The sequence below is a fragment of the Denticeps clupeoides genome, unplaced genomic scaffold (genome assembly GCF_900700375.1).
Source record: "Denticeps clupeoides unplaced genomic scaffold, fDenClu1.1, whole genome shotgun sequence".
Classification (NCBI taxonomy): domain Eukaryota; kingdom Metazoa; phylum Chordata; class Actinopteri; order Clupeiformes; family Denticipitidae; genus Denticeps; species Denticeps clupeoides.
In genome coordinates this window covers 223,890-242,160 of record NW_021630084.1, presented here as the reverse complement: position 1 = coordinate 242,160, position 18,271 = coordinate 223,890, and the positions used below count along the sequence as shown (strand labels likewise).

The 18,271-nt window shown below is 47.4% G+C and overlaps 1 protein-coding gene across 13 annotated transcripts in view; it reads left to right on the top strand.

The window, feature by feature from the left end:
* Positions 1–18,271, top strand: part of LOC114782569 (membrane-associated guanylate kinase, WW and PDZ domain-containing protein 1-like) — a 59,250-nt gene that overhangs the window by 19,250 nt on the left and 21,729 nt on the right. For 12 of the 13 annotated variants that reach the window (XM_028968404.1, XM_028968403.1, XM_028968401.1 and 9 more), the window contains exons 2-4: positions 6,012–6,128; positions 17,491–17,610; positions 17,951–18,157. In XM_028968404.1, coding sequence (XP_028824237.1) covers positions 6,012–6,128; positions 17,491–17,610; positions 17,951–18,157 — 444 coding nt within the window. Of the gene's footprint in view, positions 1–6,011; positions 6,129–16,186; positions 16,290–17,490; positions 17,611–17,950; positions 18,158–18,271 lie in introns of those variants that run through there. The other variant, XM_028968405.1, reaches the window with a different exon arrangement.

The window sequence follows — 18,271 nt, the reverse complement described above, 5'->3', positions numbered from 1 at the left end:
TGACCGACAAGGAACTGGAGGATCATTGTAATGATTAAAACGTTCTAGAACGTTCCTGTGGGCGCATCCGTAAGGGCGGGCTGTTCTCTGCTGACCTGAGGTCAGGCCTGTGAGCTCATCTCACACACGTCCCTGGGACATAATGGCTCTCTGTGCGGTCCTGAACAGACGTATTGTCCGTATGGTTTTATTTTAGCGGCGGAGTCATGTGCTCGGTGTCGTGACTGTGCAGCCGGGCGGAGAGAAGCGCTTCACCTCCTTCTCCTCCGTACGCCTGGATCTGCTGAGTGTAAATAAAAGTCATATCTACATGGTTCTGGTTGTGCCACGTCAAACTGTTGCCATGCTTTCTCATGCGTGCACTCACACACACACACACACACACACACACACACAGAGAGCACATGGAAAGTAGGACTGGATGGAAGGGGCTGGTGCTAAAATTAGATGCTGGCAGATGTGGAGAACAGCACAGCTCTCTCTCTCTAACTCTCTCTCTCTCTTTCTATATCTCTTACTCTCACTCTGTCTCTCTGTGACTTTTCACTGATGCTCGGATTCTCTCTCTAGTTCCCTCTCTCTTTCTCCCTGTCTCTCTCTCTAGCTCCCTCCCTCTCTGACTCTCTCTCTGATTCTCTCTCTAGCTCCCTCTCTCTCTCTCTGATTCTCTCTCTAGCTCCCTCTCCCTCTCTCTGATTCTCTCTCTAGCTCCCTCGCTGACTCTCTCTCTCTGATTCTCTCTCTAGCTCCCTCCCTCTCTGACTCTCTCTCTGATTCTCTCTCTAGCTCCCTCTCCCTCTCTCTGATTCTCTCTCTAGCTCCCTCTCTGACTCTCTCTCTCTGATTCTCTCTCTAGCTCCCTCTCTGACTCTCTCTCTCTGATTCTCTCTGTAGCTCCCTCTCCCTCTCTCTGATTCTCTCTCTAGCTCCCTCTCTGACTCTCTCTCTCTGATTCTCTCTCTAGCTCCCTCTCTCTAACTCTCTCTCTCCCTTCTCTGACTCAGCAGGAGTGCTGCAGGAAATGGGGTCATGGCGCCCGTGTCGGGGGTCGCTCTCCAGTTGGGAAGGTGAAGGGATGGTGTAGGAATGTAGGGACGGTGGGAAGGAAGGAAGGAGGGGGCGGGGTCAGGGAGGAAGTGTGTAGCGCGTATGTTGTGCTGGTAGGAGCCTTGTGGGTAAAGCTAGAAAACGGAGCCGAGGAGGGCGACGATGGTCATGGTTTCATATGTTAATAAAACGTGTGTTTCTCTGGTGTATTTGGGTTCAGTTGGACAATATCAGAAATAAATGTGATTGAATTGATTGAAAAAAAATCTATCCACTCAATCGATGGGAAAGTATATTGTGATTAAATTTCTGCCATGTCGCTCAGCTCTAGTAGTAAGTGGGGTGTTTGAGTGTCCACCCTGTATATGAATGTGATCTGTCTGTTATTATATGGCGTTTTAATGCTGCTCGGCGTTATGGAGGAGTCGCACCCCCTGCTGGCCGTGCTGATACTCCGCCCCCCTCAATTTCAGATGACTTCACAGGTTTATTGCATGATATAAAATACTATGTTGATAGTGATTATTGTGCCTGAGTATTATATTACATGTACATAACATGGCGCTAACCCCAAGTTGTCCTGACAGCTACATAATTGTATTTATTACGCTGTTGTTTTCTTCCATACTGCCTGCTGTGAATATCAGGGTTTTATAAGAAAGTCATTATAAAAAATCATGTGTCTGGGATATGACCCACATTTTCTCGTTGAAAGTCCCTCTGTTTTTGCTGGATGTACGAGACGTTTGTCTTCCCCTGGACACTGAACAGCGTCTCCGTCTGAGTCATTACTCGTCCCTGGTGGAATAATGAATCTCCCCTTCATGTAATTACTTCCTTTTATTCTGGACTCTTCACAGGCGGCAGCCTGGTCAGGCCTGATGAATATGAATTTTCATTTTCAGATGCTACGTTTTTCAGGCAGTCCCATACGGCTAAAACACACACGCACTCATAGTTTCATACTGTTCATAAACAGAATTTGGCCATAAATGATCCTTGTGTACTGTTCTTACATAGGTCATAATAATAGCAGGAATTATTTTACATAATAATAGGAGCGTTACGGGATACGGATCACTTTCTTTATGTTTATCTAAACGGAATCAGAGATCAGCCACCAGGGGGCAGCACACCTCCCTCAGTTCAGGCGTTACCATGGTGACGGGTTCTGCGTGACCGAGAGGAACACAGAGGGCAGTGTTGAGCCGAGAGGAGACACACACACACACACACACACACACACACACACACACAGATAAGAGCAGGTGAGGTAAAGACCTGGATCTGGATGGAGGACAGCAGCTGCAGACTGGTCCGGGTCCCCAGACTGGTCCCCACATTCCGTACTGTGACTATGAACATTCACCATCATGGTGCATCTTTAATCAACACTATACTATTCATACCAGTCATGTTCAAGAGGGGAGGATCATGACCAGAGGATGGCAAATGGAACAGGAACCTGCTTCCTGAACACCTTCCTTCCTGACGTTTCTAGCATTGATTTCATTTTCACCGCCCTGTGACGTGGATCCAGAGTGAAGTTGAACTGCAGCAGACGTGACTTCATATAGAAGAAATCTGATGGTGGTTTCTGGCCAGCACACCTCTTCTCTGGTCACCACGGTCATTACTACATTTCTCACTGATGAACTGCAGGACACTGATAGCTTGGCGTGTTGTGACCTGGTCACCTGGCCCTGTCTAGATAGATCTTGTCATTTGTGGCATGTGTTTGGTAAAATTGCTGTACGGAGGGCATCAGAGATGTTTCCATGGTATCAAAAGCCATTAAACCCCAATGAAAGTGCGATCACAGTTTATCACTAGTGACATTTACAGCTGAGGTGTTGTATCATAGGAAATGTATGAACAGACTGATACAGGTTAAAAAATAAACTACACTTGAAGCAATCAAACATCTTGTTATAATCAATCAGGCACCACTTCAAAATGCAACTTCAACACCTCTTTTACGCACAACATGTTCATTTCTCGAGTGATTATAATGTCCGGGTCTGTAAATGCTCACACTTTATTTTAATCAGTCAGTAACAGGGTGTAAATGGTGCACTTTCTGACCTATTAAGGATTCTCATACTTTCATATCAACACTTGTAAGGAAGATGTTAATAACACCACAATCACAATTTCAACCTTCAGAATGCTGGAATTAAAGCGCCTGATAACCTGCATGTTGGTGTTGGTAGTGGGCGTGGTCACGTTGACTGGAATTAAAGTGCCTGATAACCTGCATGTTGGTGTTGGTAGTGGGCGTGGTCACGTTCACTAGGAATTAAAGCACCTGATAACCTGCATGTTGGTGTTGGTAGTGGGCGTGGTCACGTTGACTGGAATTAAAGCGCCTGATAACCTGCATGTTGGTGTTGGTAGTGGGCGTGGTCACGTTCACTGGTATTAAAGTGCCTGATAACCTGCATGTCGGTGTTGGTAGTGGGCGTGGTCACGTTGACTGGAATTAAAGCGCCTGATAACCTGCATGTTGGTGTTGGTAGTGGGCGTGGTCACGTTCACTAAGTATTAAAGCGCCTGATAACCTGCATGTTGGTGTTGGTAGTGGGCGTGGTCACGTTGACTGGAATTAAAGCGCCTGATAACCTGCATGTTGGTGTTGGTAGTGGGCGTGGTCATGTTGACTGGAATTAAAGCGCCTGATAACCTGCATGTTGGTGTCGGTAGTGGGCGTGGTCACGTTCACTAGGAATTAAAGCGCCTGAGAACCTGCATGTTGGTGTTGGTAGTGGGCGTGGTCACGTTGACTGGAATTAAAGCGCCTGATAACCTGCATGTTGGTGTTGGTAGTGGGCGTGGTCACGTTCACTAGGAATTAAAGCGCCTGATAACCTGCATGTTGGTGTTGGTAGTGGGCGTGGTCACGTTGACTAGGAATTAAAGCGCCTGATAACCTGCATGTTGGTGTTGGTAGTGGGCGTGGTCACGTTGACTGGAATTAAAGCGCCTGATAACCTGCATGTTGGTGTTGGTAGTGGGCGTGGTCACGTTCGCTGGATTTAAAGCGCCTGCGTGGGTGTGTGAGAGCTGTCAATCATGTCTACAGGCTCCTCCTTTTTAAACACCAGTGAAGTTCAGCTTCTGGCTGTCAGTTCTTAGTTCCTCCGGTACCTTGTTTTATAGCGCATGTTTTTTATTATCAGGATGCAGACGGGAACGTTTTCGTATTAGAACTAGATGAATAGTAAAAGCACATTAAAGTTTCATAGAAGCCAGTTTGTTCTCTGTAATGAATTGTGTCTTTAACGAAGTGCTGCACCGCGGGGCTGAACCTCACCAGCCTGAAAGGAGACGGGACTGAACTGTAATACGATTCTCGTGAAGGACTCAGACAGTGACAGACTGGCAGACAGGCTGCGCGGGGGGGTCTGTCCAGTAAGCGGCTAACTGCAGATAAAGTGGACGGGGACGCCTGACGGATGAGCCCCGGATGAGCCCCGGGGGTTGAGTCATGGCCCCCCGAACCCCTGCAGGGATTAAGTCACAGCGATCGGTCTGGAGCGGAGCAAGACTGGGCCACGCTGCTTCCGCGGCGAGGAACCAGTCAGGGGGACTGCCGAGGCTCCCATCATGTTAAAGGCCTCCAGGTTTATTTACTGGCGGGCCCGTGCACAGCGTTGCCATGGAAACAGATTCCACAGCGGTTGGTTTTCTGGACCGGGTTCTCACAGTGACGGAAATGTCCGAAACTTCGTCCGCTGCTGGGAAGAAGGAGGGAGGAATAGTGGGTAACGCTCCCGGCAAGTTGGGAATATTCATTTGTTGCTTCTGATAAAATCATCTGCTAATTACTGTAAATCTAATTCTAAATTCGATTTTAAAAGTTGAAACTTTTGCAACTGTATCAAAGCACCAAAGCCGCTTTCATAGTGAATTAAGTATGGACGTTGTCCCCACTCTTCCATCAGAAAAATCGGGTGTGGACGAGTGTCTTGTATAAATTAACCTCTCTCTGTCTTCTTCTATAACTGTCTCAAGGTGATCCAGAACATTTTTACTCTGTTCACATGAGACTCAACCTGAATCTGGACTCTGAAGGGGGACTCTAGCCTCTGTGGGTTGTCCTACACACATGTTCCACGTTCTCCGTGTGTTCGTATGGTTCTTCTAATGTTGGATGTACGGGTTTCACACCTTCTGGACTGGTTCTGATGTTGAGACGTTCTGAGACCATTTCTGCGCGTCTGATGTCACGGAGCAGTGAAGAGAGCGGCGAGACGTGTAAACGGCGCCCGTCTGGTCTTTCGCTGGGCGGTGAGGTATTTGTAGTTAATGGTCAGAACGTGGGCAGGTAGACCTCAGGCCGTGGAACGCGGTGAGAACACCGGACAGAACAGCTTGTTGAGGTTGAATAACTTTGGAAGTGAAAGTGACATGATTGTCATTGTGAGACACTGCAGCACAGCACGCGGTGACGCGGTGAAACGTGTCCTCTGTATTTAACCATGATCCTTGGTGAGCAGTGGGCACCATGACAGGCGCCCGGGGACCAGCGTGTGGGGACGGGACCTTCCGATTACGCTTCCTAACTGCCAGGCCACCACTGACCCAATAACCATGTTAATATAATATTAAACGTGATAAATTTTATTTCTTACTACAATATTACTATTAAATATGAAGAATTATGTGTTTCCCTGTATTTTATTCTGATTAATGCTATGCTAATAATATGACTTTTTTTTTTTTTTATAAATGAACCAGAATATAATTTAATTTAGGTGAATATGTAAATAAACATGGATCGGGGTCTGCTTGATATGTTTTTCGGATTGTGTGGAAAATGTCCCAGTCGTTCCAGGTGAACCAATAGTGTTGCCGGGTGTGGGATGCTGACCTTTGAACTTTCCCAGCTTTATTTTGTGCATGGTGGCAGGGGACCGGCATTGTCCTGCGACACTTTAAACGTCTTCCTGTTTGTTCCACAGGAAACAAGCTGAACAAGGACCTGAAGCAGTATCTGAGCCAGAGGTTCCAGAAGTCCTCCGCCGACTACGAGCTCCAGCAGACCATCCGGGACAACCTGTACCGCCACGCAGTGCCTTGTGAGTCCCCGCGTCTGTCCTCTCTTTATCCACCTCAGGAGGGTTCACATCTCCGCAGGTCGCCGGGTTGCTGTGCAGGTCACACTTTACAGCAGGAACTCATGCAGGTGATGAAGTGACCCCCATGAAGCAGGAGGTTGGTGACGCCGAATTTGCTGGCTGAACGTCATCTTGTGAAATCCTGGAGGAGGCGTCTGACGGCATCTCTTCTGTTTCGTGTGTGCTGTGATTTTTGTGTTCTGCGCACGTTCTGCATCAAGGTTCTTCACACATGGATGAGTTACTTTACACCGATTCCCTCCTGCCTGGTTTCCAGCTCTACATCTTGCAGGCTTTCGTTCCCCGACGTTCTTGAATCCACCAGCGCTGTGTTCATGTCCTCATGACACGCATCTCTGCATTTCAAAATTAGCATGGATGTTGTAGGAGAGACCAGAAGAATCCACAGCTTGGTTGTTTGTGACTGGGAGACGACCGCTGGGGAGAAGATGCTGGTGGAGCGTTCTCACAGTCTCGGCTGGTCTGAGGTCAGCCGCTGCCTATTCGTGATTGTGTTGAAGTGCAGCTGCTCTTTTCTTCTCAGATGACCTGGTCGCCGCGCCAGCTTGCTGGGTGTCTGGGGGCGGGGCAGTTAAAGTTGACCGTGAGAGAGGGGTGACCAGTGAGGGCTGCTGGGAGAACACACCTTACTCAACCTTCATGCGCTCCATGTTGCTCACGTGTGGAGATATTCTTCACCGCTGTCCTCTGAGCAGACCTTCTGTAGATGCTGGGGTGTTGATGGACGTCTGTGGTGTCTTGGAATGCGCGCTTCTCTCTTGCTTCCCGTTTGGAGGCGGGACTCCAGCATCCTCTGGTAGATGACAGGTGACTCTTCTGCTGCTGCGGTGGTGCACATGAGGTGAAGTGTGTGTGTGTGTGTGTGTGTGAGAGAGAGAGAGCGTGTGGTCGTGGGTCATATGCAGGCTAAAGAGGCGGTTGGGGGTGGGGCTTGTGGTGGGGGTTGGGTTGCAGGGGAGACGGGAGGGAAACATCCAGCACAGAAGGACAGATGGCTGCTGGTTGTTAATTTATCATGAACGTTTGATGTGTGGAGCTGCCGGGGCTGCTGAGATGTGCTGTGGTGGAGCGAGAAGAGCTTCTCTCAGGGAGGAGACGGACGGCGCGGTTCTGCTCTGCTTTACAGATCTGTTCCACTGCGTTGCATCATTCCGGTCCTGCTAGTGTCAGCATGCAGGCCAGAGGCCCCGCCTCCTCCTCCCTGCTCGCTCCTGGACTGGAGTCATGTGACCGGAGGTCTTCAGTGCAGCTTTTGACTTCCTTTCACTGCTTGGTTCTGGTTACTGAGTTAATCCAACGTTCCCTCAGGTTCCCTCTGACTCGTGACTAGAACGTCTTCAGATGATTTAAACTTCTCACAGCAGCAATCAGTTTAATATCAAGTGCAGAATCAGCATCATGCTGGTCTCGGTCCACATTACCAACCACCACATTGCACCAGGAAACTTTGAAACTTTGAAACTTCTACAGATTCTGGTCCGATACGGATTAAAGGTCCTGATTGGCCAGCTCCTGCCCATCTCTGGTTTCTCCGTGGACGCAGAATTCGCAGGATTCACCACTTTATTTAGGGTGTGTTGGGTGTAAAAGGTTCTGCGTCTGGAAGGAAAGGAGCCACTTGGACTCGGGAACATGCAGCCGCTGGAGGGCGTTTTCATGTCAGCCTGCTGCTTTTAAAATAAATGAAAATTACCGACGCGCCGTTAAAAGGGGAATTTAGTATTTTTATTACGGTCTCATACGGGCCAATAATTGTACTTGCTTCTCTACAAACGAAGACGAAGAACCGTTCTACTTTTATATGAACATTTAATGAACAAAACAACATCTGATTCCAGTCACCCAGCTGATGAAATACAAGCTGTGCCCCAATGGTTGTGATTGGTCGGCTGTGCTGAACTCTGACCCCCACAGCCACTGCAGGAGGTCGCAGGGGTCAAGCGAAAACAATGGCAGCTTACACACACGCCCAGCGTCCCGCCCTAATCCACACACACCCCACCGGGGGCTGCTGGGAGCGCTGATTGCTGGGGGTCACATGACCTGCCAGAAGGGCTCGGCGTGAGCGAGAGAGGGAGGGAGGGAGGGAGGAAGGGAGGGTCGGTCTGGAGGTGGGTGATTGTGGGCTCGGAGACGGTCTCCCCGGGCAGCGGCTCACATTGGCTCGGCGTGGCGGAGACGGGGCCGTGATTGGCTGCGCTCCGGGTCTGGGAGTCGAGCGGCGGATGCGTTCGCACGAGGAGACGGATCGGCTCGGAATAGAAGGACTCCTCTGCGTCTCCGTGGCTGGGATGAGGCGGTGAGGTATTTATCAGCGGTGTGTGTGTGTGTGTGTGTGCGTCTGCATGTCTGGCTGAGACGAGGACGCTGTTGACATTGTCTCCAGCGTGGGTGGCGTCTCCACCGCGTCCCTCCCTCGCTGCCGTTCCTGCTTCCTTAAACCTGTAGCCTGGCACTTGGGCTTTTGTTCGCCACCGCAGTGGGCAGAACCCTCCAGAAGGCGTGCGAGAGAGAGGGAGAGGGAGAGAGAGGGGGAGAGAGAGAGAACCGGGCCCTGTTTTCAGCTCATTGTCCGCCGCTTCCATCCCCCATTAAACAAAAAAACAAAAAAATCCCGGCCAATTGATCAATGTGACAATCGATGACAAACGCCGAAGCCCAGCGGTGACGTGCTCGGGGCACCTGGGTGGGGGTTCTGCGTGGAACGTGTCGGGTGGAAAATGCTGGAATCCAGGCCCGCGTTCTGGATTAACCCTTTGGTGGGACAGATGGTTTTGTCCCCCGCTGTGGTCGCCGAGTCCTCCTCCGTGTGCTCAGATGGTCCGTCCACAGCAGGTTTTCCAAGTTGGACGTGCCACAGCTCCATGCCTGCATCGTCTCGACCATTCCAGTCCACTTTAATCTACAAGTAGACCAGAAGCGAGGACCTGTCCAACTTTTCATGAGTCTGTCCAGAGTCGTCCCCGCGCAGATCGCCTTTAATTCGTCCTGCGATGCCGTTTCCTGTTCCGCTGCCAGCCAGGAATTGCTGGACCTGCGGCCCGGATCGGCGTAAAAGGGCGGGAAACGAGAGGAGGGGGCGGAGCTGACTGGGTCACGCCTGCCGATGGCCGCTAGCTTGGAGGGAATTCTTGATGATTTCTCCTTTCTCCGTTTTGTTTGCTCTGTACGGTCAGGAGTGGAAAGATAATAGCGAATCGTTGCCGAACGGGCTACTTAGTGCCACTGCTGTGGAACTGCTCCAAAAATGGCGGCTCCCTCCTCCGGTGGGTTTTGTGTGTCAGGAATAGTGGTAGTAGCCTAGCGGGTAACACACCAGGTTCAAACCCCGCTGACTACCATCGTGTCCCTGAGCAGGACACTTAACCCTGAGTGTCTCCAGGGGGGGACTGTCCCTGTAACTACTGATTGTAAGTCGTCCTGGGTAAGGGCGTCTGGTAAATGCTGTAAATGTAGGAATTAACTTATTTAGATGGACACACCCGATTATGGTGCTTCAGCCAATGAGAAGACCTGTTGAGCAGGGAGATTTTAGACCATGATGACGCTGACGCTTCAAGAAATGGCCCAATACGCCGTGATGATGTAGCTTGATGCACGATATCTTCTGAGCAGGTTCTTCCGGGGGAGACAGGAGCTGGGGATCAGATACTGGCTGGTCTAAATGTTTGGTGTTGGGAGAACACCAGAACATCGTTGTTCTCATAAAATAGCTTCTTTTCTCCATACTAATGTCAGCAAGCCTGTCGTAGCCCACAAGCTTTTAGGAGCAACAGTGTTGTCCTCTCCTGAAATCCGCCATCAGGTGACCCCGGTTGATTTTGTGATGCGTGCTGGCCTGGTTGTGCTGAGATGTACATTCATGCAACTTAAATAAATTAAATTACACATGGAATGACTTTCAGGCTTATAATACCACATTTATGCTTTAGCCACAATGACAGAGGGCACTGTTCTTCACCGTGGAGGTCCCCATGATGACGCCGTGACTGCTACAGGCAGGTACGGGTCTGAAAAGGCGTCCTCAGGCCGCAGAACCTTCTTCATCTGTCAGCTCTGCTCACCTCACTCTAACCCCCTGTCCAGTAATCTGGTAATCATCATCTACCGATGATTCTTCTTCTGGAGGCAGGACATCTGTCCACCACTTCGGGGGTCTGGAGGAGAAGGGTTCTCGCGCTTGCTGATGAATGTAGATCTGATGAACATACTGAGCAGCGCAGGTCGGGCTGTAGACTCCAGCTCCAAGTCCCAGTTCCTGCGCCCCCCTGGCAGGGAGGTTTGAATGTAGGTCACATCTGAAATCTGGGGACTCCTGCAGCAGGAAGTAAACTGGTTTTTCACACAGTCCTATTTATGGTTTGTGTTTGTGAGGCGTGTTCCTTCCTTCCTTCGCGTCGTGTCATGTTTTTTTTTTTCTAGACTCTGGCTGTCTTCAGTAGAACCTCCGGTTCAGTTCCCGGCTCTGCCCTCTTTCCAGTCTATTTTTGATCCCCCAGGCTGTATTTTCGTCTCCGCCTTCAAATGCGCGTATTTGATCAGATGATAAAATGAAATCCATGAGAAGCCTGCAGGTTATTAATAGGTAACCCGACCATGGAGCTCTTCTTCTTTTGGGCTGTTTGTCATTAGAAGTAAAAGTGTGTGTTCATTGAAGGACGAGAGGATAAAGATCTTAAAATAGTTGAAGAGGTGTTTAATTATAAATGAGGAACTTGATTTGTTCTGCCAAGATGCAGCCATGTCTTCCAGCACAGAGGGTTAGATTTGTTCTCAACCTCAAAGCATTTTCATGTGACCTCTGCTTTTAGTTTTTCACTGTAAACTTCTTTGCACTTTATTAGGATTGTATTTTGTTGTCTCTGATAAACAGCAGCTTTTGATTAACATTTTTTTGGCTTTAATATCGGTCTTGTTGGTCTCCTAATTCTGTCTTGGTGCAGAATTACACCCACGTTGATCCAATCCCACAATGAGATTTCCCAGGACACGCCGTTTTACCACCTGTAGCTTTAAATGCTAATGAGGGGGAGAGAGGCGGGGCGAGGAGGACAACGGTTGATTGACACACTGTTTTAGGGGACAGGTGGGAAATTCTATGAAGTTGGTGGCTGTTGGTGATTTGTGGTAGTTTATGACTGTGGTGGTTTGCGGTTATTGGTGGATGTTTCTGGTGGTTCTAGTAGTATGTGATTGTGGGTCACAGTTTATTATTTAGCTACACTCCTGCACGGCCTCTCAGATCTGCAAATGAAATGAGACTGAAAATTCCCTCTTCACGGGGTCTCCGATCCCAATCGACTCTATTTGTTGTCACTGGCTGGTGGGACAACTTGTCCTGCTCCATTCGACTAGTCGAGACCACCACCACCTTTAAAAAGCAGTTGAAAACCCACGTGTTCAGACGTATTTCAGACGAATCTAACACTTACATATGCACATACACACACACACACACTGCACAAATTAAAACATTTCTTCGTCCAGCACTTAACAATTTCCGAGCATGTTCTTTGCTGACAAGTTGGGCCTTATCAGGGATCTTAGTTCTGTTAACTCTAAACCTATAGAAATCGAACGAGAATTGCTGGTGTCTTCCTCCTGTAAGTCGCTTTGGATAAAAGGGTCTCCTTAAAGTAAAGTATTCCTGATGTTTTGTGATTACTTGATACTGTCTGGAGATTGTTAGTGATTAAGGTGGTTTGTGATTGTGATAAGGTTGAGCCTTATCAGGGCTCTTAGTTTGTATACTCAATATTCTATAGAAATCGAACGAGAATTGCTGGTGTCTTCCTCTTGTAAGTCGCTTTGGATAAAATAAAGTAAAGTGATTGGAAGTTTGTGGTTGTGGAAGTTGGTGATTGTTGTAGTTTTTCTGTTAATAGTGGAAGTTGGTGGTTGCTGGTGGTTCTAGTAGTATGTGATTGTGGTAGTTTATTTCTAATTGTGGTGGTTTGGTGGCTGTTTGTGTGTTAGTTTGTTTGTGATGTTGACCCACATTGTGGTGTTAAGTCCATGTGTGTCATGTGTGGAGCTGCAGATGGAATGAACCTGAGTGAAGGCTGTTTGTCATTGTGCTGTAGGAGGCTTTCAAACCAACACTAGTGCTGCTCGATTAATCTTATCGCAATCGTAATCGCGATGTCAGTCTGTGCGATTACATGAACGCAAAAAGCTGTGATTTAAATGATTAGTACATGGATTGGATCGGATATGTTGCCGATCCATTCTCTAATTCTCTCAAAGTTTGCGAGCTGACTGAAGTCTCACAGCTGTTCTTAGCTGTTTAGTTAACTTTTCTCAAACTTTGAAGGTTTCCTAAAGAAATTCACCTCAGTTTACAAATCTTAACCTTAGCTAAGCTAGCGAAGTTATGCATCCCTGTGTTCAAGTCAGCCTCCAAACAACGTTTTGGTTACGTAAGAACTATAATACGGGATTTTATAATGGCCAAATATAATCAAAACAGTTGTTTAGCCTTACCAGGGTTTGTCGTTCGACAGTAATGTAAAGAGTTTTTTGTGATTATTTAATTTAGTAGAATATTGTATTTTGAAAGCACTGGGCATTTCAAGTTGTTATAAGTAGTTTGTATGTTTCACTTTGAAATTAAACATTTCACTATTAGTATGCGACTTTTCATTGGTATACAAGCAAGTGTCCTTTATCACATCGCAATCACATATCGCAATATTGATCTCAATAATCGCAATATGTCTTTTTCCCCAAATCATGCAGCCCTACTGGGAAGCTGTCCTGTTGCCTGTGTTCAGTAAATATTAACAGCAGAAGTGTAGACTGTGGTGACGTGTGACATTTCTGAACCCAAGCTAAAGCCAACACAATGGTCACCTTTGATATAACGTGAACTTCAGGTTGTTGAGGCCAATGGTGTACCAGAATTTTTCAATCCATTCAGATCTCAATGAGTCTCAATGTCATTCTGGAATTAAATCTTGGGGTGAAAGTGAAGTGATTGTCATGGTGATACATCAAGGGGACCTCAGTGGTACCTTGGTAGTTCGGGATTCGAATGTCCTTAACCGCTAGGCCACCACTGCCCCAGAACTGCTGGTTCTTTTACTTAGAGCTGAAAACTAGAGACGACTCTTTGCGGTGGAAATTAAATTTTCACACTGTTTCACTTTCTGCTTTGCATTTATGTTGAAATATAAGGAGTTCTTGGTGTTGGTGGGCTTGGTGTTGTGTGATCTCTGGTGAAGGAAGCCTGGATGAAGTTACTTTATTTAGCAGACTCTTTTATCCAAAGCGACTTACAAGAGGAGTTACAAGTTCTGTCAGTGATGGTCACCCAGCCGGGCCTGATCTTCAGCTGTGACAGTGATTCAGAGTGATGCCCCCGCTGCTCTTTCCCCGTCTGGGAAAGCTGTTCCCTCCTCTCACCGGTGGCCTGTTTCAGCTCCATGTACCATCTACTGTCATCTAAAGACCGCCGCCATGCAGTTCCTCATCTTCTGACGGTCACACCTGTACCTAATATAGACATCTTCTGAAGCGCAGGTCACTTAATGTGAAGGTGAACCCAGAACATTCAACAACAGTGACATTCATGGAGGCAGAAGTATTTAAAAACCAGTCATAGTTACCTGGCATGATCACCGACTAGAATTACCAGCATAACCAAGCAAGTCTAACCAGTTATAGAACCAGCAATGAGCTCAGTAACATGCCCCTGCGGTTCTACCACGCGTGCCTGAACAAGGAACGTGGTCAGGAACGTGCTTCCCTCTCCCTGTGGAGGGTGTGGCCTTGTCTCCCGTCGTTAGTGGTCTGCTCACTGAAGTGAAGATGGTGTAAACGCCATGGAGACGAGGCCTCCACCGTCAGGGGAAGGGCAGAATGCAAGACCGTTCTGTTCTTGAGTGAGGAGTTGAAGAACTGTGCTCCACCACCGTACCCATGATGAGGAAATTAAAACAAGGAGAAGAGGAACCGTTCGTGTTCTGCTAAGTTTTTTCTTTGGCCTCCTGTTCCATGATTGGTGACCGCTTGCTCCTGCTCGCCATGGTTACAGGTACCTGCCACAGGTCCTAAATTCACCAAGACAGGAGACAGGCTTCCATACAGTACAGAGACATGTTCTCAATGAAAGTTCTACCAAGAGAGTGCAGATGTTTGGTATTGAGGGATTCATTATTAATCATCTTTAGCTGGATTAGCCCATCTGTTCTGGAATTTCTTGAAAGATTCCAGCCTCAGTCAGTTGCTTCTTGAAGCTCACAACCCCATTTAAGACCATTTAAAAGTCTTTGAACTATTTTTGTGTAGGATCTCGCTGATCATTTCTCCTCAACTCGGATCCTGTAGGGTGGAACGCATCATGCACCACCCCTACCTGTCAGAATTAGATTCCCAGGTGTTTGATTTGCTGATGCTTTGCTGCACACGCTGCTGCAGAGGATTTCCCATGATTCCATCGGGCTGCACATTTTCTAAAGCAGAGGAAAATATGTCATGGATCCCACCTTGAAGATAGTCATTTCCATCTAGATGGCTGGGTTAGAGGTGAAATCTGTCCAGCGTGGTCCAGAAACTCATCCACCGCAAGCACTCTTGATCCTCTCCTCCCATCCAGGAACAGAAGGTGGTGGGCATCCGCCTGATTGTCTGGAGCGAATGGTGTGACAGCTGAGAAAGTGTAGAAGGTGTTTCAGGAGCAGTAGGGGGGGGGTTCAAATGTTCTCAAGAGCTCATCATCAAGACTGAAGTGGTATTCTTTCATTTGCTGTCGCAGTGATGCCGTCGGATGCGTATTTTCACGTGAGCTCACTAGGTCCCAGGATCATGAAGTCCTCATAGGTCCAGCCCTGTGCTGTGTCTCTTGGCTTAGTGAAAGTGTATGACCCCAGTTGGTGGACATCAGGAGATCTGATGGATCATTGGTACAGTAGCTGGCAATCGCTTTGATGACAATGGCTTTAGTCACCATGTGATTTATAGATCAGAATTGTTGAGCTAAATATCATCAGTGTGAACTAGTGTAGTTTTCGTCAATGGAATTTTTACGAAATATCTTTGTCAATGAACCTCTATGACCAAAACTGACTGAAAACGAGACTCTGCTTAAATGCTGGTCATGTGTTTACGAAATAAAAACTAGACTAAAATATCTCCTTATTTTCAATGACAGAAATGAGACAAGACGTTATTTCCTCCCGTTTAATTAAGCTGCCATCCACACCAGCTTCATTTTATTACGCTGAATTTCCTGTGTCTCCCATTTGGTCACACCAATGACGTCACTTTGGCATTATTTATATTTATTTCGATTTCAGGATGCTTGTGGTTGGTTATATATTTGGGTGGGTTATCAGATGTGTGAGAGAAAAAGACAAAGCACCTTTGGACAGTTTTTTACAATAAAGTGGAAAGGGAAACAGAATGTTTGGCTTATAAAGACGGGGAGAAATGCGCCGTCTGGAATGGATGTCGAATATTCTTGAGTCTATAAGGTAATAATAATATCATAATAAGATAACATTTTTTGAATTATGAAATGGGTTTGACTAAAAGAAAATGTTCTTGTCTGTTCTACTCGGTACTTGTACTATATTGACTGGGTTAAATAGAACTGCATTACTAAAAAAAAAAAAAAAAAACGACTAAAATACAATTTTCATTCACTAAATCTATAGTCATGGCCAAAAGTTTGGAGAAAGACACAAATACTGGTTTTCACAGAGTTTGCTGCTTCCATTTTTATTATGGCAAGTTTCATATACCTCAGAATGTTATGAAGAGTTATCAGACGAATTGCAAAATTTAAATGGAGGGTGATGGTTGAAATGATTGTTTTCCCTCTTCACAGGCCAGAATAGTGCTGCTGCTAACATTGCACATAAATCCATAGCTTATCAGATCATCAAAAACTTCAAGAAGAGAAGTTCAAGTGTTGTGAAGAAGGCTTCAGGGAGACCAAGAAAGTCCAGCATACGCCAGGACCGTCTCCTAAAGATGATTCAGAGCTTGCTCAGGAATGGTAGTACGCTGGTATGAGTGGATCTGCACACACAGTGAGGAGAAGACTTCTGGAGGAGGGGCTGGTGTCAAGATGGGCAGCAAAGAAGCCACTTCTCTCTGGTAACTTCTCTCCCAACCATCCAAGAACAGTGTGGTAAAGATCGAAGCCTTTTCCAGCATGATGGAGCACCGTGCCGTAAGGCCAAAGTGAGAACTAAGTACCTCAGGGAACAAAACATTGAAATTTTGGCTCCATGGCCAGGAAACTCCCCGGACCTTCATCCAAATGAGAACTTGTGGTCAATCATAGTACATAGTATGGGTTTGCTATTACCTTCTGCTTCTGTCCACTTTCTGCCGTGACAAGTGCAATTTCCCACTTGTGGGACTAATAAAGGTTTATCTTATCTTATCTTATCTTATCTTAGTACATAGTGAAGTGATTGTCACATGTGATACACAGCACACGGTGCACACAGTGAAATTTGTCCTCTGCATTTAACCCATCACCCTGAGTGAGCAGTGGGCACCATGACAGGCACCCAGGGAGCAGTGTGTGGGGACGGTGCTTTGCTCAGTGGCACCATGGCAGGATCGGGATTCTGATTATGGAGCCGCCTCCTTAACCGCTAGGCCACCACTGCCCCGCTAGGCAATCTTCAAGAAGCGGGAAGACAAACAAAAACCCACAAATTCTGACAAACTCCAAGCACTGGTTATGAAGGAATGGGTCGTCAGTCAGGATTTGGCCCAGAAGTTGATTGACAGCATGTCCTGCAGAGGTCCTGAGGTCTGAAAATATTGACTTTTTGCATAAACTCTAAAAGCCTTAAACACTAAAGCAGGAAAACTTTGTAAAAAAAAAAAAAAAAACTAGTATTAGTGTCATTCTATGTTTTTGCCATGACTATAGACAAAAATTATTAATGGGTAATTCTGAGTAAAACAAGAGTAAAATGCTCAGACGTGGATAAGCTGACTAGCTGGTTCGCCGTAGTTCCGTGAGTGGCGGCAGGCCGGTGTGCTGGGTGCTTTAGTCTCGGACCGGGGTGGAGCGCCGCCCCACCGTGGCCCCCCCGCCGTTACAGCATGTAATCCTGTAACAACACGCCGCCGCTCTCCACCAATCAGCCTCTCCGACGGGCCCCAGACGGGCCGCGGTGCCGTGCATGCCACGTTCTAGACGTTCTCATTCAAAACTGGTGAACTTTAGCCCAGGATCTTCAGATCTTCGTCACCTGGGGGTTTTTTGGGGAATTATTTCCATTCTGCTTATGATCCTGGTGCAGTTTGACTGAAACGCGCTTGATGGTTTCCACAGGTACAACCCGTCCTCCACGTGACAGCGAGGTTCCTGGTGTAGATTACAACTTCCTGTCTGTGGAGGAATTCCTGAAGCTTGAACAGAGTGGGACGCTACTGGAGATCGGATCATATGAAGGTATGAAATTCCATAATTCTCTCTCTTGCTCCCTGTGGTAAGGAGAGGTGTTCAGCATCTTCTGGTCTAATCCTTTGCTCAGAAAGTGGGTTGAGGTGCATAGGTGTTTCTAATAAAGTGGCCAGTGAGCCTCCAGCTCGTGGTTTCACTGCGCTTGTTGTGGAAATATGCCGCGGTTGCAACCAATCATCAGCAAAAGAACAATCCAGAGAGCCAGAAAGAGCTTCTGGGCTCTGACTTGTTCCCTTGTCTTCTTACAAAGACTAATGTTTCGAAAAAAGCCCCCTACCTTCACCGCCACCCCTCCGTTTTAACATGCTAATATCCCCTTGTTGCCAAGGTAACTACTATGGAACACCCAAGCCGCCGAGCCAGCCCCCTAGTGGGAAAGTGATTACCAGTGATGCTTTGCAAGACAGCCTCCCCGGCTCCCAGCACTCCACGCCCAGACGCACCAAGTCCTACAATGAAATGCAAAATGCTGGAATAGTGCCTGCAGAGAATGACGAGGACGGCGAAGGCCCTGAAATGAACAGTAGCTTTACAGGTAGGAGGCGTGGCCTGGTGGACCCTCCGATGGGGACGTTATTGGTGTGTGCGGGTTTCAGTTATTAAAAACAGCGCCATCTGCCTGTAGTTGGAGGTGTTGAGATTTAGTCTC